Source organism: Eretmochelys imbricata, chromosome 3 (genome assembly GCF_965152235.1).
Source record: "Eretmochelys imbricata isolate rEreImb1 chromosome 3, rEreImb1.hap1, whole genome shotgun sequence".
NCBI classification, from domain to species: Eukaryota; Metazoa; Chordata; order Testudines; family Cheloniidae; genus Eretmochelys; species Eretmochelys imbricata.
Window position 1 is genome coordinate 58294912 of NC_135574.1, and position 23150 is coordinate 58318061.

General features: G+C 40.7%; 1 protein-coding gene across 5 annotated transcripts in view; it reads left to right on the forward strand.

Annotated features, from left to right (window-relative positions):
• The window catches only part of DDX43 (DEAD-box helicase 43), a 64271-nt gene that overhangs the window by 2682 nt on the left and 38439 nt on the right, over positions 1-23150 (forward strand). For 3 of the 5 annotated variants that reach the window (XR_013345580.1, XR_013345581.1, XM_077812687.1), the window contains exons 3-10: positions 2261-2393; positions 4670-4822; positions 6023-6104; positions 7942-8098; positions 8188-8306; positions 8650-8760; positions 11276-11417; positions 16471-16571. Coding sequence is in view for 3 of the 5 variants with exons in the window: in XM_077812687.1 (XP_077668813.1) it covers positions 2261-2393; positions 4670-4822; positions 6023-6104; positions 7942-8098; positions 8188-8306; positions 8650-8760; positions 11276-11417; positions 16471-16571 (998 nt within the window). In the remaining 2 variants the exon portion in view is untranslated. The remainder of the gene's footprint in view (positions 1-2260; positions 2394-4669; positions 4823-6022; positions 6105-7941; positions 8099-8187; positions 8307-8649; positions 8761-11275; positions 11418-16470; positions 16572-23150) is intronic. The other 2 variants (XM_077812688.1, XM_077812689.1) reach the window with 2 other exon arrangements.

Sequence of the window (23150 nt, forward strand, 5' to 3'; positions counted from 1 at the left end):
GCTGCGTACTGGATCAGGTTCCATTTAAAATTAGTTGGGAGACGGAATAGAGGGTAGTGGTGCCACCTTATAACTTTTCGCCCAGTGGTTAGGGCACTTGCATGGAACGTGGGAGGCAAAGCTTCAGTTCTTCCCTCTCTGCTAGAGGTGGAGAAAGGATTTGAACAGGGGTCTTTGACCTCTCAGGGAAGTGCTTTAACCACTGAGCTATGGGATATTCTGATGTGGGACTTACTGGAGCTGTTTCAATGGATAAATAACAAAAGTGCTTAGAGCAAGGGGACTGGACTCTGGGTCTTCCACCTTCCAGGTGCGTGTTCTAACCACCAGACTACAGAGACATTCCATCTTTCTGTCCCTCATCCAATGGCTGTTCCACTGTGGTTAAAAAGTTACAGACATAGGGCCAGAGAGTCAGAATGACTCTGTAGGCTGGTGGTTAGGGCACCAACCTGGGAGGTGAAAGACCCTGGGTCCGGTCACTCGTTATCCTGTTTTTGTTTATGGCACAAGGCAGGCACCTAGGCTTGGTCTACATACTTCGGTATAATTATGTCACTTGGGTGTGAAAAATCCACATCCCTGAGCAATGTAGTTGTACCAGCCTTAACACCCCCCCCCCCCCGCCCCGTGTAGACAAAACTATGTTGGCAGGAGAGCTTCTCCCACTGACATACCTATTGTCTTTTGTGGAGATGGTGTTATTAAGCCAGTGGGAGAGTTCTCTGAGAGAGCTTGAGTGTAGGTGCATGCACAAGTAGGCCAATGTAAGCTGCCTTGCATTGATCTAACAGTATAGTGTAACCGTGTAGACCAGGTTATAGGTATACCGAGCTAAGGCTGCAGGGCAGTTATATCGACCTAACCCCCGATGTCTCATAGAATCATAGAATATCAGGATTGGAAGCAACCTCAGGAGGTCATCTGGTCCAACCACCTGCTCAAAGCAGGACCAATCCCTAATTTTTGCCCCAGATCCCTAAATGGCCGCCTCACGGATTGAATTCGCAACCCTGGGTTTAGCAGGCCAATGCTCAAACCACTGAGCTATCCCTCCCCCTCAAACATATGTAGACATATCCTTAAGTCAGTGGTTCCCCAAACTTTAATAAACTGTGAACCCCTTTCACTAAAATGTCAAGTCTCGCGAACCCCCTCCTAAAAATGAATATTTTCAAGGATTTTTCTCCTTTACCTAAATATAAATTCTAAAAGCAGTGATCTTGGAAATATGTTTTATGACATGCTTATTACACACTATTTATTAATAATTATTATTACATTATGAAAGCGGTAACACTCTTCCAAGATCTCACTTTCGTAGCTTGTATCACTTTGAATAAGCCTGTTATAAGACAAGGCTCCTGTGTTTCATCAAGGAGTATCAGATGTGAAACAGCATGAAGGTATTTAAGAAGCCAATTCAAATTGTTCTTCCTCCATGAGCATTCAGGTCTTGAGCAGTCCAGGCAAACAGCGCACTTTACAACAAAGCTTAAACTTGTTCTTCATAATAATTTTAAAAATAGTACTAGCTGCCTATTTAATTTTAAAAACGGCAAAAAATATCCACCTCCCTTTCCATTTCTTATAAGGAGTCTTGAAGTTTGAATCTCCTCAGTGTGATAAATATGCTTGCTTTGATCTGCTTAGCTCTTGGAAGTCCAGGGGCTCTGGGCTGCTGGCCCTGTGTTGCCTGGAGTCCCTAGGGGCAGCTCTGTCCGCCATTAGGGAATTTTTTCCCAAAAACTCCCTGTAAGATTTCGTGAACCCCCATGGGTTCACGAACACCGGTTTGGGAACCACTGCCTTAAGTTTCAAAGTAGCAGCCGTGTTAGTCTGTATTCGTAAAAAGAAAAGGGTACTTGTGGCACCTTAGAGACTAACAAATTTAGTAGCTCACAAAAGCTTATGCTCAAATAAATTTGTTAGTCTCTAAGATGCCACAAGTACTCCTTTTCTTACTGCCTTAAGTGTCTACATACTCTTAGGCGTTTAGCTCTCCCCATTCATTGTATAGGAAAGCTGATGCACTTAACGGTGGCTTTGTGGATTGCAGTGTTCTTGTGACTTTTCTAGGTGCCCCAAAATTAGGTATTATGATGTATAAGTCCTTTTGGGTAGCTCACTGTAGGGCTTGTGTTAGGCAGAGAAATTATGAGACTGCATAAAGAAGAAATCAAGGAGTGGGATACCTGTGTATATTCTAGTATATGAAGCTTGTGCTATATAAAAATTTAATTAGGCTTTCTAAATTTAGGTTATAAGGGGAGCATATGAAGCTGAAGTAAAGATTTTTGGTAGTAATGATACACAGAACAAAGCCAAAATGTTGATAGATGATCTTGTTAAGAGGTATGGCCAAAATTACCCTGGAGACAGGACTGAGAAAGGTAAGAAATTTACAGTGGGGGAATTGTTGGGACTTGTGTCCTCTTATAACATTTGACTTGTTCTTAACATTTTAACATGTACAATATGCCTCTGTATATATGCTGTACCACAGAGAGAGAACTCTTGTTAAAAAACAGTTAAAATTGCTTTAGGAGAATACCACACTCAAATCCTTAAAAACAAAGAAATAGAAGAGGATACATGTACCACTTGCACTGACAAACTTAGTGCCCTCTGCAGGTACATCCCATGTGCCTGCAAATGCGTCAAAACAATATACATCATGTTACTCACTTTATTGAACTACAGCTCTGACCTCAACATACCCTATAATTTGCCTGTTCACTGATGCTTAACAGAAGTTTATTTTTCCCATGAAGAGAGTAAGAGGTCTGTTAAGTTTCCACACAGTGAAGTGTGGAATGCAGTGAATATTGTTACTGTATATGTTGTAGGGATACATAAGCAATTACTACAATTTCTGTTCTAACATTTTGCTTATGTTGTCTGTTATTATTTGTTTGGTCTATTTGTATTGAAAGCACTTGGGGGCAAGGACCATGTATGTCTTCAGATCTGGACTGAGGCACTAAAAGGGAAGAAAGGAATTAAACTCAGAACTGAGAGTTAGGTTCCACATTTCCAAGAGAGGAGGAATGGCGCATGGAGTGTACCACTGTGGTGGCAGGGGCAGCTGTGAGATGCCTAGCATGGTGGACTAGCAGGTATCTTTGAGGAAGGAGCAAAGCTGCAGCTAGGAATACTCAATAGTGGATTTCTTAATATACTTTCTGAATGTATCATAACTAAGGGGGAACTGAAAGCTGCTGTTCAGATGCACAAACAGCCCAGAGTAGCATAAGAATGAGGCACACCACTACATTTTCTCCTGTGCTGTCCCAGGTTATCATTGGGACTCACTTAATCACTGTCATCACATGTAGTATGTATTGCCTTTGTGTCATGGTTAAAGTTTCTTTCTGAGAGATCCTAATTTAATGAATCTTTTAAATTTACTGTACTATCTGTACGCTTGGTATGTGTGATTTAACTGTTATATTACCATCTTGTGCTATAGAAATACCTCTTCTCTCCTTACAGTTGTTGAAAATAGTTTTGTGCTTGATCCTTGGGGCTCTGAGAATTTACCTCCCATTTTCCCCCAGTTTACACCCAGTCCCTGAAGAACCCATATCACAGCAAACCTTCCTTCTAGTTGAGAGAGCTGCTTGGAGTTCCCTTTAGAACAGGGGTCTCAAACTCAATTTAACTTAGGGCCAGTGCCAGTCCTCAAATCCTCCCAGTGGGCCAATAATGTCACTGAAGTTGGTGTTCACACCACCTCCCAGCCCGTTTCCCACCCTTTTCCCTTGCTCTCTTGGCCTCAGGCCGGCCCGGCTGACTCTGCCTGGCGACTAGTGACGCTGCCTCTGTGGCTGACTCTGCCCAGCAACTAGTGATGGTACTTCTGTCTCTCTCCCTCAGCCAATGGGAGGTGCGGGGGGGAGACGGTGCCTGCAGCAGACATCAGGCCATGTGGCTGCATGGGTCTCTCCTCTCCCGCAACAGCAGAGATTGGGAACCACTTGCAGGGAGCCGAGCTGCCCGAGGTGAATGACACGTTGCCGAGTGCAACCCCTGGGAGGGTCCCAGGAGCAGCAGGATGGAGCAATGCTGGGGAGAGGGGCATGTGAATCTCTCCTCCCCGCTCTCACCCCATCCCCCAGCCAGCAGTCATGAGGGCCAGATGAAAGAACTTTTTTAAAAGTTTCTGCAGGGAGGTTCTCAGGCTGCAGATGGCCCGCGAGCCAGGACTTTGAGACTCCTGCTTTAGAACCTGTCAGTACTACTCCTAAGTAGCCAGAAATTGCTGGAAGCACTTTTTGTTCTCTCCTTTTCACAACAGTGCATCCACACAGGTTTTATAGATTTTTCTGGTCTATAATAAGATTGGATCTGAAGATCAGCTCTCCCTCAGGGGGAGGGATAGCTCAGTGGTTTGAGCATTGGCCTGCTAAACCCCGGGTTGGGAGTTCAATCCTTGAGGGGGCCATTTGGGATCAGGGCAAAAATTGGGGATTGCTCTTGCTTTAAGCGGGGGGTTGGATTAGATGACCTCCTGAGGTCCCTTCCAACCCTGGTATTCTATGATCAAACCAGGCTTCTAACGATAAGTCCCAAGAAAGAACTTTCTATTTAAACATAACATCTCCTTGGAATTCAAAATGGGAAAGGTTTTGTTTGTTAAAAATAAAGCAAAGCTACTGTTTCCCAGCAGGTTCCCTCCAACACCAGGATTTTGGCTCTAGTTATTCCACTGAAAGCCATCATGATCTTGTCAAGTCTGGAAATGGCCCACAGAAATCAGTAATTAACTGGGCATCTCTTCGAGAAAATAAAGCTAAATATGAAGCTATGAAGTGGGCAGGTTAGTATACAGGCTTTGAAAAAGTGTGGTGTGCTTATCACACTACAAGAAGGATGTGGAAAAATTGGAGAGAGTCCAGCGGAGGGCAACAAAAATGATTAGGGGACTGGAACACATGACTTATGAGGAGAGGCTGAGGGAACTGGGATTGTTTAGTCTACAGAAGAGAAGAATGAGGGGGGATTTGATATCTGCTTTCAACTACCTGAAAGGTGGTTCCAAAGAGGATGGATCTAGACTGTTCTCAGTGGTAGCGGATGACAGGAAAAGGAGTAATGGTCTCAAGTTGCAGTGCGGGAGATTTAGGTTGGATATTAGGAAAAACTTTTTCACTAGGAGGGTGGTGAAACACTGGAATGCGTTACCTAGGGAGGTGGTGGAATCTCCTTCCTTAGAAGTTTTTAAGGTCAGGCTTGACAAAGCCCTGGCTGGGATGATTTAATTGGGGATAGGTCCTGCTTTGAGCAGGGGGTTGGACTAGATGACCTCCTGAGGTCTCTTCCAACCCTGATATTCTATGATTCTGTGATTCTATGATTTTAAATATAAAGTCTTGGTAGCCTGTTACAGATTTTTAAAATGCAGAATAGAAAAATTTTAGATCATGTGTCTGTGTTGAAATGAATGTGTATTTTTCACTGTCTGAATTATTAATTCCCGGTAGACTCTCACTTTCTTTAGATTCAATTAAATATAACATTATTTATATATAACATTATTATATACAAATATACAAATTACATTATTATATACATTATTATATACAAATTACAAATATAACATTATAACAATGCTTAAGCATTGTAATTTTCTAAAGTATAACTGTCTGCATCATATTATCTCTGTTAGAGGAATAATTCCGATTAGCTAGACTAAAAATTTGGTGAGGTGGTTTATTTAGCAAATACTTTAATAATATTGGGTTTTATCTCTTCCTCAGCTTTGTTGTTTACATGCTTCCAACAAGGAATCCTCACATTACTTATAATAATTTTCGTAGTAGGGAGTGATGTGAGGATTCACAATGTTATGTAGGTTGTGGGCTCTTCCATCTTAAATCTTGATCATAATTTTGGCCGACTTGTACCAGTAACTGTTTCTTTTTAAACTATATGTTGTAATTCTGAATAAGCACATCTCTCACCAATTTGGAAAATTTAATTTTTTTTAACAGGTTGCTTTTTTTCCTAATTGTTTAAGATTTGCCTCCAATTGAGAGAAAATTTTACAAAGAATCACCCAAGATTGCTTCCATGCCACAAGAAGAAGTGGAGAAGTGGCGGTAAGATGTTTGTATAAGTAACTGCTTGTTTTGGAATTGGAATGGTGAAATGATTGTTACACAGGGATTGTATAAATCTTAACGTTTTCTTTTTATTCACAGTTTTGTTGATTTTTATTTGGGCTGGAGCCAGGGTGGATTGATTTTTAAATCAAAGCGATTTAAGTCATCAATTTTAATCATGATTTAAATCAGCAAGCAGGAATCCTTGATTTAAATATCAGTTTTCATTATGTTTTGCATTGTTTGTGCGCATCAGTTATTTTCATGAAGAAAGATCAGTTCTCGTTGGTTGGTAACCATTAAAATATATTTTTGCTAAATTTGGTGCTGCTTTTTGCTAATCAGGAGGAAACAGTATATCTTTACGCACTTAAGCAATTATATAGCTTCTTACATTTATTCTTATTCTTAATTTTTACACTTATTATGTTGGACAATGACAGATGAGGTTTTTTATTTACTGGATTAATTTTTTTACTAATTTGTGTCAAGCTCTGTTTGGCTGGAAATTATTATTCAATTAAAATGCACAAAAACAATTTTTTATCTTTTTATTAAATAAAACTACCTTAAATATGTTTGATATGTAAGAAAAAGTTCATCAAGACATGTTTTGAATTTAAAACTCATTTATTAAACAAAAGTATTATCTGTAGTTAGTGAATTGAACTAATTGTCTCTGATCACCAGGTCCTTCAAAAATTTTAGAATTAGTAGATCTCATTCTCTCACACATAGCTTTTATTCATAGATTGGAAGTCAAAAGCAAACTTTCCTATTTTTCAACTCCCAGTTGGGTTCTTTACTTAGCTCATTGAACTGAACTGGACTGAAATTAAGAAAACTGTCTCTCAGCACATGCAGAAGAGGTTACTGCTGTCAAAAGCTGATTTAGAATGTCATCAAGCTCTGGAAGCAGGTGCTTAGCCAGTCCCTTCCACCAGTCAGGGGTTTGATTTTCTTTAAAACTTGGCAGCAAATGAACTGCTTAATGCTTTTTGTTTAATTTTAAATTATTTTAATACCTCATAGTAAGTTTAGGCCTTAGCATAGGTTGTAATTTAAAATTAAAATTGTAGTTAGGTTTCTTTTATTTAAAAAAACCCTTTATTTAATTTAAATTTTAAAAATATCCAATTTTTTAAATTAAATCGTGGATTTTTATCCAACATGGGTTGAGCATTAGGCAAGACAAACCATTGATACATATTTCTTTTAAAAATAATGGTTTTATATATCTCAGTGCTTAAGTGTGCTGTAAAGCCTGTTAAAGTAGGTTGCATATCTGTAGAAACCTTAGTCCTTCCTGTTTGTTAATATGGCATAGGTTGTTCTATTATGTTTTTGTTTTACTCTAAATTTGTGACCTTTGTGGTTGTTTTGTTCATATGGAGTGCTATGGTCCCACGCTGTCACAACCACTTTTCTGGTGAAGGCCTAGATAGGATGCCATTTAAAACTAGTCAGTGGCACTCTCCAATGACTTTTGGATTACAATAGGACACGAATATTCTCAGCAAATATATAGTTCATTCAGGTAGAGTGCAGTCAAGGTCAGATGTATGGCTAGGGTGTATAGTCATTATCCATTTAGAGCATCTAATTGTGGAGGGGAGTAACTAAAAGTGGGAGCTGAAGGATGTGGAAGGGTGTCTCCCAAGTAACAACCTTTGTGAACATAAGAGTGGTCATGGCTCTCTTTTTCCCAAGAAACCTGTACTCATTTCTTATAGACAACACAGTTTTTCTCAATTTCTAGAATATTCTTCTGTTTTGCTTTTAAAATTATTTGATTTTTCAAGTTACTGCATTAATATTTTTAAATTCTATACAGAAAAGAAAATAATAATATCATTTGTGATGACTTGAAAGAAGGTGAGAAGCGCCATGTTCCCAATCCTGTTTGTAAATTTGAAGATGCATTTAAATATTATCCTGATGTTATGGCAAATATCAGAAAAGTTGGCTTTGAGAATCCTACACCAATTCAGGTACTGTGTGCTATCGGTTCTGGTAAGTTTTATATTTTAAAGAGAAATTTGCAGTCCATATGTTAAGCACTTACATTGATTTATTTCAGTCACAGGCTTGGCCAATCATACTTCAAGGAATTGATCTCATTGGCATAGCACAGACTGGTACTGGGAAGACATTAGCTTATTTAATGCCTGGATTCATTCATTTGGATTCACAACCAATGTAAGGGCTTGATGGAGTGAAACTTTTTGAGTTTTGTATTGCCTCGCTAAGTTTTGGTGTGGGGTTTTTTTTGTTTGGTTTTTAAACTCTTAATTGGCATTAAAACACAACTTGAAAAAGAGTCCAATCAATAGTTCTAAAATTAACTGTATTGGTTCAAGAAACTGTTAGCCCTGATCTGTCTGGATAACACAATGTGGCAGTATATTGAGAAACTCTAGAGCAATATTACATTAAAATATTTTAATATCTAATGTGGGTGTACTCAATATCATGTTTCTGTATCTTCATGGAACTACTATATAAAGCATTTATTTAAATTTTGTTTAATTCTTTCTTAAAGCCCAAAAGATCAGCGTGGTGGGCCAGGTATGTTAGTCCTCGCTCCCACTCGAGAACTAGCTCTTCAAGTGGAAGCAGAGTGCTCAAAGTATACGTACAAAGGAATTAAAAGGTAATCTTTATTCTCACCAGTTTCTTAATATTAAAGACACAAGTGTTGGCAGAAGTCTTGTATTACAGCAAAGTCCTGTCACTTAAAAGCTAAAGCGTTATAACAAATACAAAAAAATTTAATTATCTTGTAGCCTTTAAGATATCTGGTATTCTATTTGTTCTGTCAAAAGAAGGCAGCATACGTGCTGTTCACTTTGTTTGGGCCATAGATTGCCTTCTATGATGAAATAACTGGCTCTGAGGGGAAAGCGATGGATGTGATATACTTTGGTTTAAGCAAAGCTTTTGATACGGTCTCCAACAGTATTCTTGTCGACAAGTTAAAGAAGTATCGATTGGATGAATGGATTGGCTAGATAATCAGGCTCAACAGGTAGTGATCAATGGCTCGATGTCTAGTTGGTATCAAACAGAGTGCCCCAAGGGTCAGTCCCGGAGCCGGTTTTGTGCAACATCTTCATTAATTATCTGGATGATGGGATGGATTGCACCGTCAGCAACTCCGTGGATGACACTAAGCTGGGGGGAGAGGTAGATACGCTGGAGGGGAAGGATAGGATCCAGAGTGACCTAGACAAATTGGAGGATTGGGCCAAAAGAAATCTGAGGTTCAACAAGGACAAGTGCAGAGTCCTGCATTTAGGACAGAAGAATCCCGTGCACTGCTACAGGCTGGGGACCGACTGGTTAAGTGGCAGTTCTGCAGAAAAGGACCTGGGGATTACAATGGACAAGAATCTGGATATGAGTCAGTGTGCCCTGGTTGCCAAAAAGGCTAACAGCATATTGGGTTGCATTAGTAGGAGCAGCAGATCGAGAAAAGTGATTATTCCCCTCTATTTGGCATTGGTGAGGCCACATCTGGAGTATTGTATCCAGTTTTGGTCCCCCCACTACAGAAAGGATGTGGACCAATTGGAGAGAGTCCAGCGGAGGGCACTGGAAATGATTAGGGGGCTGGGGCACATGACTTATGAGGAGAAGCTGAGGCAACTCAGCTTAGTTAGTCTGTAGAAAACAAGAGTGAGGGAGGATTTGATAGCACCCTTCAACTACCTAAAGTGGGGTTCCAAAGAGGATGGAGTTAGGCTGTTCTCAGTGGTGGCAGATGGCACAACAAGGAGCAATGGTCTCAAGTTGCAGTGGAGGAGGTCTAGGTTGGATATGAGGAAAAACTATTTCACTAGGAGAGTGGTGAAGCACTGGAATGAGTTAGCTAGGGAGGGAAGTGGTGGAATCTCCATCCGTAGAGGTTTTTAAGGCCTGATTTGACAAAGCTCTGGCTGGGTTGATTTAGTTGGGGTTGGTCCTGCTTTGAGCAGGGTGTTGGACTAGATGACCTCCTGAGGTCTCTTCCAACCCTAATCTTCTATGATTCTATATCTACTATATTTTTCATTATGAAGTCACTAAATAGGACTACTTGTCTTTTCCTCTGGGCTCCCTTTGGTCAATAATTGAGCTTCCCATTGATTAACCCTCTTTCTCCTGTGTATTCCAAGAGCAAGATATTTTGTTATTGGTGTAAAGTCTAAAGAGGTCCTTAATTTGTACCTTTTATATTTACGGCTTTTCCTTCTGGCTCGAGTCTTTGAGGCCATATTTCTCCATCTTTCTTAATTTTCTTCCTTTATCCAGTCTGTGGCTTCAGCTTGCTATCAGTTATTCTCTCTTGACCGTCTTTGTACCTCTTAGTAGTTCTCAATTGACAGTCAGGCTCCACCATCTGTTCCTCCAGAAATTAAACAAAATTATAATTATTTCGTTTATTCTTCACAAAATTCTTATAAAATAGGATATTGTGCATGCTCCACATTCCGTCAGTAGTTCTTCTTTATTGCAGTTTACTTCAGAATGTCTTCTCACATGTTGAAATGTGTGAATGCTAAGGTGCTGTGGTACCCGAAGAATTCTAATTCCCTTGTTCACTGCTAGGTTAACTTTTTAAATGTCACATATTTCCTTCTCTGATAATGCTTCTATGTACTGTAATAGGTGGTCACATAACTTGTGCTCATGCCTAAAATCCTTTTTCATACCTACTCCGTGGGCTTTTGTCATTAGTTTGGCCTACCGCTACCTCTTGGTGTTTTTTTATCTGTACTTTTAACAAATCATTCGGCTTCTCTTTATGCTTGTCTGGATATGAGATGAGAAACTGAAGCAGCACATTCAGTGACAAATTGTTAGTGATGTGGTTTAATGTAGTCAGCTTCTCAGTGACAATTTTATTGTTATTGTCCTGCTTAGTGTATCTGAACTTAAAAAACATTAATTGTGGCAGATAATGTAAAATAACAAATATTCATTTAAAGTAGAAAATGTAAATCAATCATTTGTGCTTTTTGATCTATTCTGTGACTGTAATCTTTCCTCTTGATAGCTTCATACAAAAAACCTCTTCAAATATTATTGGACAATGGTGATGGTATTGTTTTCAATTTTGAAAGATTGATTTTAATTGAACTATACTCAACTTCTGGAAAACTTTTTTTTTTTTTTTTTTTTTTTAGTATTTGCATATATGGTGGTGGGGACCGAAAAGGACAGATAAACATGGTTACCAAAGGTGTGGATATTGTTATTGCTACTCCTGGTAGACTGAATGACCTTCAAATGAACAACTTCATAAATCTGAAGAGCATAACCTACTTGGCAAGTAGTCAACATTGAAAAGTAATGCACTTATTGAGGTAGAAGTGGATTAATCTGAAGCAAGTCTTTGGTTTGTTTTTTGGTTTGTTTTTTTAATTAAATTTTAATTGAATTGAGGTGTTTTTTTAAGGCTAAAATCTGAAAATCTTAGTACTGTAAACTGAGTATCTCTGCTGAAGACACTGACACCACCCTGGGATAACTAGACTCCTGGTACATGTAATCAGTTTTCATAAAATGGAAAATAGCTTGTGGCTCACGTTTCTAAAGGTCACTTGAAGAAAAACTTTCTTTAGATAGCTATTGTGATGTAATAGTATCATGTACTGAAAGCCGTAAGTCTTCCTGGCCATTTTTTACAAGTAGTAAGCTACCAGTCTGACTTCAGGACATAAAGTTAAGTAAGGTTTCAGAGTAACAGCCGTGTTAGTCTGTATTCGCAAAAAGAAAAGGAGTACTTGTGGCACCTTAGAGACTAACCAATTTATTTGAGCATGAGCTTTCGTGAGCTACAGCTCACTTCATCGGATGCATACCGTGGAAACTGCAGCAGACTTTATATACACACAGAGAATATGAAACAATACCTCCTCCCACCCCACTGTCCTGCTGGTAATAGCTTATCTAAAGTGATCATCAGGTTGGGCCATTTCCAGCACAAATCCAGGTTTTCTCACCCTCCACCCCCCCACACAAATTCACTCTCCTGCTGGTGATAGCCCATCCAAAGTGAAAACTCTTTACACAATGTGCATGATAATCAAGTTGGGCCATTTCCTGCACAAATCCAGGTTCTCTCACCCCCTCACCCCCCTCCCAAAAACCACACACACAAACTCACTCTCCTGCTGGTAATAGCTCATCCAAACTGACCACTCTCCAAGTTTAAATCCAAGTTAAACCAGAACATCTGGGGGGGGGGTAGGAAAAAACAGGGGGAAATAGGCTACCTTGCATAATGACTTAGCCACTCCCAGTCTCTATTTAAGCCTAAATTAATAGTATCCAATTTGCAAATGAATTCCAATTCAGCAGTTTCTCACTGGAGTCTGGATTTGAAGTTTTTTTGTTTTAAGATAGCGACCTTCATGTCTGTGATTGCGTGACCAGAGAGATTGAAGTGTTCTCCGACTGGTTTATGAATGTTATAATTCTTGACATCTGATTTGTGTCCATTTATTCTTTTACGTAGAGACTGTCCAGTCTGACCAATATACATGGCAGAGGGGAATTGTTGGCACATGATGGCATATATCACATTGGTGGATGTGCAGGTGAACGAGCCTCTGATAGTGTGGCTGATGTTATTAGGCCCTGTGATGGTGTCCCCTGAATAGATATGTGGGCACAATTGGCAACGGGCTTTGTTGCAAGGATAAGTTCCTGTGTTAGTGGTTCTGTTGTGTGGTATGTGTTAAGTTAAGTAAGAAATTGGTTAGATTACTTCAGTGCATAATGTCCTTATTACCCTTTACTTTTTTGTACAGTCATCTTTTTAATACTATAGGTCAGTGGTTCTCAACCTATTTACCATTGTGGGCCGCAAATGCAGCTCTCTCTGTTACGTGGGCCGCATCCACACATGGCCTTGAGGATGTCACATGGGCCGCAGCTGTGTGCTGATTGGGCTGCAGGTTAAGAACCACTCCTATAGGTACTCTGTTCTCTCAGGTTTACCAATTGTCAGTGGCCTTTTAACCCTGAGGACACTGGTTAATCACTAGGGGGGATAGCAGTTTAAACTGGCCCTTTCTCAGGTGAATCCTATGAAATACTTTAATGAGTAAACTAGGACTGGTAAGAAGATCCAGTCCTGAGCACCTGGTAAAGTATCATAGCATGCCTCCCCTGATGCCAGTACTTGCCTATACTCCAGTTTTAGAAATAATAGTGGACTTGCAGACCCCAAATATGTAAGGATGGTAATAGACAGCAAAGAGAGAGATGAGCATCACCAGGATTTTGACCAGCTAAGAAAGAGAATAGTAGTGGAACTAGAGAGTAGCCTTATTTGATTGTAAGTTAGGAACGAAGGTGCCTGCTTGGGGGAAGAAAAGTCGTACTGGAGAAGGTTTTTGTTTAATTTTTGTTTGTTTTTTTTTTCCTCTCTCCTTTCTGTAGTAAAGAAAAGAATTGCTAGTTTTTAGTGCACTAGCAGCTAAATATTATATTCAGTCTCATGCACTTTTGCTGTCATTAGAAAATAAAGGATGTGGTGCTGGCTAGAAATAGAACAAAAGGCTATACGTGCTGAAAATAGCTCGATAATTACGTTACATGTTAACCAAAGGGCCCTAACCATGATCTTTCTGAATCGCATACAAAGGGAGAAAATGGTTCTCTTGAACTTCAGTTGTTAGTCCAGACACTTAGGTATAGTTCCACTTTTCCAGTAGATGGGAGACATGCACAGAGGACTGAATTTTGAAAGTGATCAACTTTTTTTAGGTACCAGTAGATTGACTTTTGTTTTTCCCCCCGGAAGTGCTGCACACCCTCTACTCCAGTCCATAAGTGTCTAAAGTTGGACCCAAAACTGAGATCTTGTTTTAAAATTTTCACCTGTGTATTTGTCCTCTTCTCTCCCTCTTCGCCCCCTCCCCACCCCACTATGTGTAAGAGCAGGGGTAGCCAGCCTGAGCAGGAGCCAGAATTTACCAATGTACATTGCAAAAGAGAGACAGTGATATGTCAGCAGCTCCGCAGCGCCTCCCACCCACTAGCAGCCCCACCAATCAGTGCCTCCCCCTCCTTCCTAATTTAGAGACCTATGATGAGAATGATTAGGAACATCAAAGAAACCTATAGAGAGAAGACAAAAAGAGGACACAAAAGTATACAGATTAGTTAGTTACCTTCCCTGTTCAATTCAAGTTCTCCTATTTACCCTCTCTCAGAATACAAGAACAAGGAAACATAGTAAAATAGAAGAGCCACATTTAAAACTGATAAAAGTTGAGACTTCTCACACAGTGCCCAACTGGCCTGTGAACTCTTTACCACAAGGTATAACTTCGACAAAGATCTTTGTTGTATTCAAAAAAGGAGTGGACCTTTCTATGGATAGAAAGAATGTCCAGAAGGTGGTGTAGTGAATATTAAAGTTTTGTTAAGGATAAGATTTAATATCACTTAAGGGAATAAACAGGTATCCAACTGTTGGGGGTTTGGAAGAAACATTAACAGGGGGCTGGTTATCCTATCTGGGAGATCGGATATTGACCTTAGACAGACCACTGGTCTGATCCAGTATGGCTTTTCATATGTTCTCTCCCCTTCCTCCAGCTACCGGAATAGTTCGTTTCCTAGCCAAGGAAGTACCGTCTGTCCTATCAGGAAGGACACTCTCATATACAAAGCGCTAGCTGCTCTCTGTAACCCACAATAGAGGTTCTAGCCTTTACATATTCCGATGGAGTGTATAATTAACGAAGAACAACCTTAATTAAGTCTTTTGGACGTGAAGCGTTAATCAGAAGATTGAATTCCCTTCCTCAGCCCCTCAGATGAGGGATTATTATGTTCATACTTACGTTTCAGGGGATTCCAATGGCACTGCAGTTTTGATGAGTCACAACTGGACTAGGATGTCCAAAAAGGAGAAAACAGGGATGAGGATAATCAAGGGGATGGCCAGAAAATCTCTGATCTTCCAGTATAAGAGAAGACAGAATTTGGCCTTAATTTTTTTTTTTAACCTATATAACTGACCCTATAACTCAAACCTGAAAATTAAAGGAGGAAAGTCCAGTGGACCTGGTTCTGGTTGGCTTAATATTTTTAAATTTTGTATAGGATTCTGAAATTCTCACACTTGTGCTACATGTCAGAATGGAGTGGATCATGAGTGGGACTCAGATTACAAAACCATTCCAATGAATTGAAAATCTTGTGACCTCTTTCCAAGGAAGGTATTTTAAAAGCAAGTTGTTAGGTAGATGAAGTCACTTCTCAGTTGGTCAAACTAATTCCAATTCCCATGGTAGGGGGTGTATCCCTAAAGGATCTTAGTTCAGTGCAACACTTAAAAAACCTATCAGGTCTCTGTTTCCAGAGCAGATTAGATGGTTAAGGGCCAGGAGATTATAAAAGCTTTCCAAGTCTTTGAAAGTCAAAGATATCCAATGAGTACTTACCACATTGCCCTGTGTAGGATCATCAGTTTCACTTGTGTGTGGCAGAAGATCTCTAGGGCTCAAACAATGGTCAGCTAGCCATATGTCCAAGGTGTAAGGCCTCTTTGTTTTTCTGTGAGGAATCACACCTAACTTCCAGCTCCAAGTACCATTCTTTCACTGTAATTAGGATATTACTTTGTAGCCTTGACTCATTGCAGATGACATGGTTTGACCATTGTTTGGCCATTATGAGTTCTGACTCAGAGACTTAGGCCTCAAAGACTATTAATTTTTCAGGAGTACTAGGAAGGATCAAGCAGTGGTCAAGTGCACTTTACCTAGTGGTTAAGAGAAGGCTGAGCTCTGAGAACTGATAGGCCCCTTGCAAATGTTGTGATATGTCTTTCTGCTCGTTGTGAAGGACAAAATTAGTATTTCTGTACTGGCATAGAAAAGCTCTAACAAGTAAAATAGGAAACTTCACTTTAAAGTTTCTGAAGAAGCCCTCTTGATTGAAATAGTTGCAGGGTTGTTGTTTTTACTGTTTTCTGTTACATAATCAAAACTTCTGTTTGAATTTATATGCCAAACAAACTGGGGGGAGGAGGGAAATATAGGCAAGTGAAAACTATTCAAAATCCTGGTGTTCTCTGGCTTTGGTCTTGGGGGTATGGTTAAAAGCATTTTTCTCAGAGAATTTTCCTGTCTAGAAATATACCAGGTTTGCTGCCTCATCAAGGAGTAGCACCAGAAACAATTTAGAAGGTGAAAACTCGAAAAGGAGTTAATAGTTTCTGGAATGGAAATAAGTAGATTCTAAAATGGGTTTTAAGGATTGAGTGAGAAATACTGTACCTCTTAAGGAAAGTCTGTGGTGTAGTGTCTTGCTGAAAACTTAACTGAAGAATCATAGGCACTAACCTTGTTTTGCACAGGTTTTAGATGAAGCTGATAGGATGTTGGATATGGGATTTGAACCTCAAATAATGAAGATCTTACTAGATGTACGCCCTGACAGACAAACAGTCATGACTAGGTATGTAAATGTTTTCAGTAGTTTAGAATTAAGGTTGGTGTCATTGTAAACATGTATAGTTATACTTAGTTTTAACGGTTCATGTTAGCTCTTTTTAATATAAAGCTCCTAAATAATTACTGTGCTCATCTTTATGGGACAGTGGATACCTGCTATAATCATTTTGATTTATCCTCTTGATGTCAAATAGGTTACTTTTTATTGAATTCAGTTTCATGAGAATTTTCAGATACTCTTGGATATTGACTAGTTGGATAATAATTGGTAACTACTTGCGTCTTAGACTTCAGACTTAATAGATTGAAGAACTCCCATAGGCCTGTCTGTCCAACTTAATCAGTGATAAATCTTGGACTGAAGAATTTGAGGGTATTTAAAGAAAGCCTGCACATTTGGATTTTTTTAACTAATTAATTATGTTCTGTATGTCTCCAGGTAGGCTAGGAGAGACATTCAGTACACCAGTAATGTGAAATTTTAATTTTTTATCTGTTTGTTTTCGCAAGCTTGTGATGCACATATCCACTGCAGATTGCCAGCTGCTGCTCTGTGTGTATACGAGTATGCACTCTGCTTATATCAGTCTCCCTTACCCCTTAGCTATCCCAATGGTCTTCAGTGGTAAGTCTCATTCTTCTCCAATATTTGACTTCAGAAAGAAAATATTTTATCATGGAGGGCACTGATGCGGAATCTTTGTAACACAGAGGACTTCATGGTAACCTAACAAGATTCCAAAAGCTGTAAATAATTTTACATAGGATTTAGTCAGTAAAAAATAATAATGCTGAAAGTATGCACTGCATAACTGAATGTATACTTTGGGGGCTTCAGGGGAAGGCATATCAACGGGAAGACTGGCACTGCTTTGAAACCAAATTCTTGATGTCTGACTTAGAAGTGGTTGTGCACACGATGAAATGGAGACTTACCATTGTTCAGTGTGTGGCGTTTTGATTTGTTCCAGTGCATAGATCTTTTTCATAAATAAGTACTTCAGAGAAGCTCTTTTGTATAACTAACTAAGTCACGTGGAAAGAATTTATAGAAATTCATTGTTTCCTTCATGACATTTGGACTGAAGCTTAGTAAATCAGTTGGTTCTAACTGAATCTGACATCTCTTTGGGGTCAGGTGAAAAATGCGTCTGCAAGTAACTTACAAGTCTTGTTTACCTTGAAAGTCTCTTAGCCAAAGCTCAAACTTTAAAGATTTTTGATCCTTGCACTCTAAATAGAACTGTCACTCACTTTTTGAGAACTCTGGTATTGAGTGAGATGGAATAAATGGGCCAAAGGTGTTAACATAACCCTGTCACTATCCAACACTAAACAGTGGGGTTTGGTATACAGAGACCTGAGTCTGCTTAGTACCATGGCACAAACACCATTAAAAATCTTTTCAACCTTATATTAAAGATACAGAAAAGAAAGAAAAACAGTTAATGTAATTGAAATGTAAAACATTAAGGCTTTTATTTTAACATCCTTTTTCCCTTTAGCTGGAGAGAGTTTTAGAAGGAAAACAACTCCTTGTTTGATAGTCTCTTGGATGGTGGTAACTGTACTTTTGGAGAAAAGAAAAAGTTAGCTGAGATGAACTAGAGCTGCCATTGCTGTTAAAGTCTATCTTCATTTCATTCCAGGTAGTGGTTGGGATTCAGCTGGATTCAGTAGAGATGGTGGTGATACCTGAGTCCTCTCTGTCCTGGTCTGGTCAGGACATCTCTCAGTATCAGGGTGATGAAGGCCTAGGTCCCATGAGATGGTAGGGATGGCAGAGATGATGGTGACTGTTCTTACTCCCATTGCTGCTGGAATCGCAGATCATCTTAGCTAGCAACAAGAGCTTTCTATTCTCTGCTTCTTATGCCCTGAGTCTGCTCTTGCTATGTTGCTGAACACCAGAGAGAGCACAAACTTGACAATAACATGGATGTTCCCTACATTGCACAACGCATCCACTGGGTCTCGACTAGTTTTCAGTTATATCCAATTTGCTTGGATATTTCAGCTAGGATGAGTTGGGAGTAAACTAAATTTTGTTTAAACTGTTAATGTTACATGCTGGAGTGACTACCTGGTGAGAGAAATGAAGGTAGTTTACACTTGTGTTAAAGCATTTGTTTTCACCTAGAGTATATGCTATCTGAAGAAAACCTTTTGATTAGCAAAGTTTTTCTTTGCAGTCATGTGGAAGAAACCATTCTTAAGTAAAATTTAAATTCTGCAGAACTGAAATACCACCAGAGGGCCACAGAAAACATTGGACTGCTTACCCAGAAGTTGTGCACTACAGCCTTAGGATATAAAGCAGGGGTGTGCAAACTTTTTGGCCTGAGGGCCACATCTGGGAATAAAAGTTGTATGGCGGGCCATGAATACTCACAAAATTGGTTTTGGGGTGGAGGGCTCTGGCTGTGGACTCTGGGGTAGGGCTGGGGATGAGGAGTTTGGGGTGTAGGAGGGTGCTCCGTCCTGGGACCGATAGGTTCAGAGGGCGGGAGAGGGATCAGGGCTGGGGTGCGGGAAGGGGTGCAGGCTTCAGGTGGTGTTTACCTCAAGCGGCTCCTGGAAGCAGCGGCATGTCCCTTTTCCGGGTCCTATGCAAAGGCACAACCAGACAGTTCTGCACGCTGCCCCATCTGCAGGCACCGCCCCCGCAGCTCCCATTGGCTGCGGTTCCTGGCCAATGTAAGCTGCTGCGACAGCTCTTGGGGCAGGGTGCAGAGTGGAACCCCCATGGCTGCCCCTACGCGTAGGAGCCAGAGAGGGGCCATGCTGCTGCTTCTGGGAGCCATGTGGAGCAGCCCCTGACCGAGCTCCCCAGTGGGAGTTTGAGGGCCAGATTAAAATGGCCTGCTGGCTGTATCTGTCCCAGAGGCCACAGTTTGTCCACCCCGGTATAAAGTAGTAAGTGTCATTGAAGAAACTGGATTTTCCTATACACAGACTCGCCTTTCCAGCAGTCTTCAATTGAGACTGTGATATCCTTAAGAGAGTGTGTACGAGGACATCACATTGAATAGGAACTGACAGTCTGCAGCAAATATGTGCTTGGTACTTTTGTGTTCCGCAGGTTTATCAATAGGTAATTAAATGAATGTCCTCTTAACCTTGTTGTTGAGACCATTCTAGAATTCTGGTATTAAGTACTGAATGAATTTCTAAAAGTGATCCAAGAATCCAGTTTTTGCATAAAAAATTTGGGATATCAAAATTTGTTGATGGGGTTGGGGAGGTCAGAGGGTGGAGAATGGGGGGGTTGAATGGGGGCAGGGGTTCTGGGGGCAGCCAGGAAGGAGAGGAGGGGTTGGATGGGGTGGCGGGGGGCAGTCAAGGGTGGGGGTTCCGGGGGCAGTCAGGGGAGGTTGGATGGGGTGGTTGGTTGGAGCAGGGGTCCTTGGGGGGGAATCAGGAAGGGGAAGGGTTGGATGGGGCAGTTAGGGGTGGGGAGTCCGGGGTGGTCAGGGAGAAGGGGGGGTTGGATTGGGCAGGGATCCGGGGGGGGGCAGTCAGGAAGGAGAGGGGGGTTGGATGGGGCAGCAGAGGGCAGTTAGGGGCGAGGGGTCCAGGGCCGGGCAGGGGACACAGTGCAGGAGTGGTGGATGGGGTAGGAGTCCTGGGGGGGGGCCGTTAGGGAACCCAGGGGGTTGTATGGGGCAGGAGGCGAAAAGCAGAGGGGGTCGGATAGCGGGCCGGGGCTGGGCCTTGACTGGCTGTTTGGGGAGACACAGCCTCCCCTAACCGGCCCTCCATACAATTTCTGAAACCTGATGCGGCCCTCAGGCCAAAAAGTTTGCCCGCCCTGTTCTAGATGTTTTGTCCCTATGGGTGCTCCACTACTTGCACTCCCCTTCCCCTCTATTTGGAGTTCTTGCTGCTGGAATTCATGACTGAGAATGAATTGGAGAAATGGCAAGTCTGTCTCTCCCTATATACTCTCAGTCCTGAGCATAAGGATGAGTAGGGTGTGGGCGAAGCCCCACAGACTGCTGACAGAAATCTGATTGAAAGCACAAGGTCAAAATGGAGCACCCCAGGGACAAAATATCTCTAATTCCAGTTACTGTACAGGTTAGTAACCTTTTCATATAGATTGGAATATGGTTTTAGAGTGAAATTTTACTTCATTTCTTGAAGTTGTGGGCAAAGATTCAAATCATGTGTGCCCAAGAGAGGTTTGGAGCAAGGGTATTAACTATACTTCATTACAACTTTAGCATATTTATATAATAGAATGAACTTTTGCAGCCTCTGTCTGTTTCCCCACCTGCATTCTAAAATCTGTACTTCAGAGGTGTTTGAAAATATTTAATGTTTTAAGATGACTTTGCAGATGTAAAGAGGTTTATGATTGCTGATTGCATAGTACATAATACATTTCCTAACAGGATCCAGGATTATCAGGGATATAGTTCAAAATACATCAGAGTGAATTATTTTGTCTCTCAAGTGTTAGTATAAATCTTATTTTATATATTTACATTAATATGAATATCAGTCTATGAACCTTTCAGTCTCTAACCACCAAACCCCTGGTTCTGTGAATTCTTGCCAATGCATGCCACACCATAACTAGCCACAGGAAGATAACCCTAGTGTAGGAGAATCCTCTGATGTAGAGCCAGCGTGACTGCTTCTGTGTTATCCCACTGTCTGTGGCTAGCCAAGATTTGTGAAAGGGAGAATGGGGACATGGCTGGGATTTTTCTTTGCCTCAGAGATCTTCAGATACTGTAATAACACCTTAAGGCTGTTAACAGCCTTTATACTTTAGAGAGACAAGATGGATGAGGTAATATCTATTATTGGACCAACTTCTGTTGGTGAGAGCAACAAGCTTACACAGAGGTGCTCTTCAGATATTACCTCACCTATCTTGTGTCTCCAATATTCTGGAACAAACACAATTACCACACTGTGTACAATATGTGTACTTCAGTATAATCCTCAGGTGCTCTGATTTATTCTGGGTGCCCAGAAAAGTGCAAATTTGGCTAAGGATTTGGGAGTTCAGAGCCACTTTTACAGACTGACCCCTCTTCTCCCCCTGGAGCTCTGTTGTGCACTGCTCAGTCATAGCCAAAGTGCTGGGCCTACTAGTGGACACAGGCAAAATTCAGAACACATGTTTCTTGCTAAGAGTACAGGCAAGTGTGTAGTTATACTACTAAAAAACATACTTGCAGTTCATAGATGAAGTGATAAGCCAGAAGGAAACACTGTGATCATCTCGTTTGACCTTATGAATAACACTGGCTCTATACCTGTCCCAAAATAATTCCTAAAGCATACCTTTTAGAGAGATTAAATCTTAATTTAAAAATTGTCAGTAATGGAGAATCTACCATGACCTTTGCTAAATTGATCCAATGATTAATAACTCTCACTGTGAAAAATGTACATCTTCTTTCCAGTCTGAATTTGTCTAGCTTAAGCTTCCAGCCATTGGATCATGTTGTACCTTTCTCTGTTAGATTGAGGAGACCAATATTAAATATTTGTTCCCTATGTAGACTGTAGTCAAATCACCCTTTAATCTTCTTTTTGTTAATCTTAAATTGATTAAGCTCCTTGATTCTAGTCACCCCATCTCAAAAAATATATTTTAGAATTGGACAAGGTACAGAGAAGGGCAACAAAAATGATGAAGGGTATGGAACCGCTTCCGTATGAAGAGAGAGTAAAAAGACTGGGACTTTTCAGTTTGGAAAAAAGACAACAGAGGGGATATGATAGAGGTCTATAAAATCGTGAATGGCGTGGAGAAAGTGAATAAGAATGTTGTCTTACGTGAAGCAGTAAACAAGAAACGGGTCACCCAATGAAATTAATAAGCAACATGTTTAAAACAAAAGGAACAAGTACTTCACACGATGGCCAGTCAACCTGTGGAACTCATTGCTAGGGGATGTTGTGAAGGCCAAAAGTGTAATGTGGTTCAAAGAATTAGACAAATTCATGGAGGATAGGTCTGTTAATGGCTGTTAGCCAAGATGGTCATGGATGGTTATGCATTGTGTCTCTGGTGTCTGCTGGAAGCTGGGAGTGGATGACAAGGGATGGATCACTTGATGATTACGTGTTCTGTTAATTCCTTCTGAAGCACCTGGCATTGGCCACTGCTGGAAGACCGGATATTGGAATAGATGGACCATTGGTCTGACCCAGTATGGCCATTCTTATGTTCTTAGTCTGCCACTGTAAAGTATGTTTTCTAATTCCTTAATCATTCTCATAGCTCTTTGAACCCTCTCCAATTTGTCAATATCCTTTTTGAATTGTGGGTACCAGAACTGGACACACTGTTTCAGCAGCGGTCGCACCAGTACCAAACATAGAGGTAAAATAACTTCTCCATCCTATTCAAGATTCCATTCTTTATGCATCCAGTATTGCATTAGCCCTTTAGTCACATCATTGCACTGGGAGCTCATGTTCAACTGATTATCCACCAAGAACTCCAGTCTTTTTCGGAATTACTGACTCCAGGATAAAATTCCCCATCCTGTAAGTACAGCCTACATTCTTTGTTCCTGGATGTATACATTTGCATTAAGCCACATTCAAACATTAA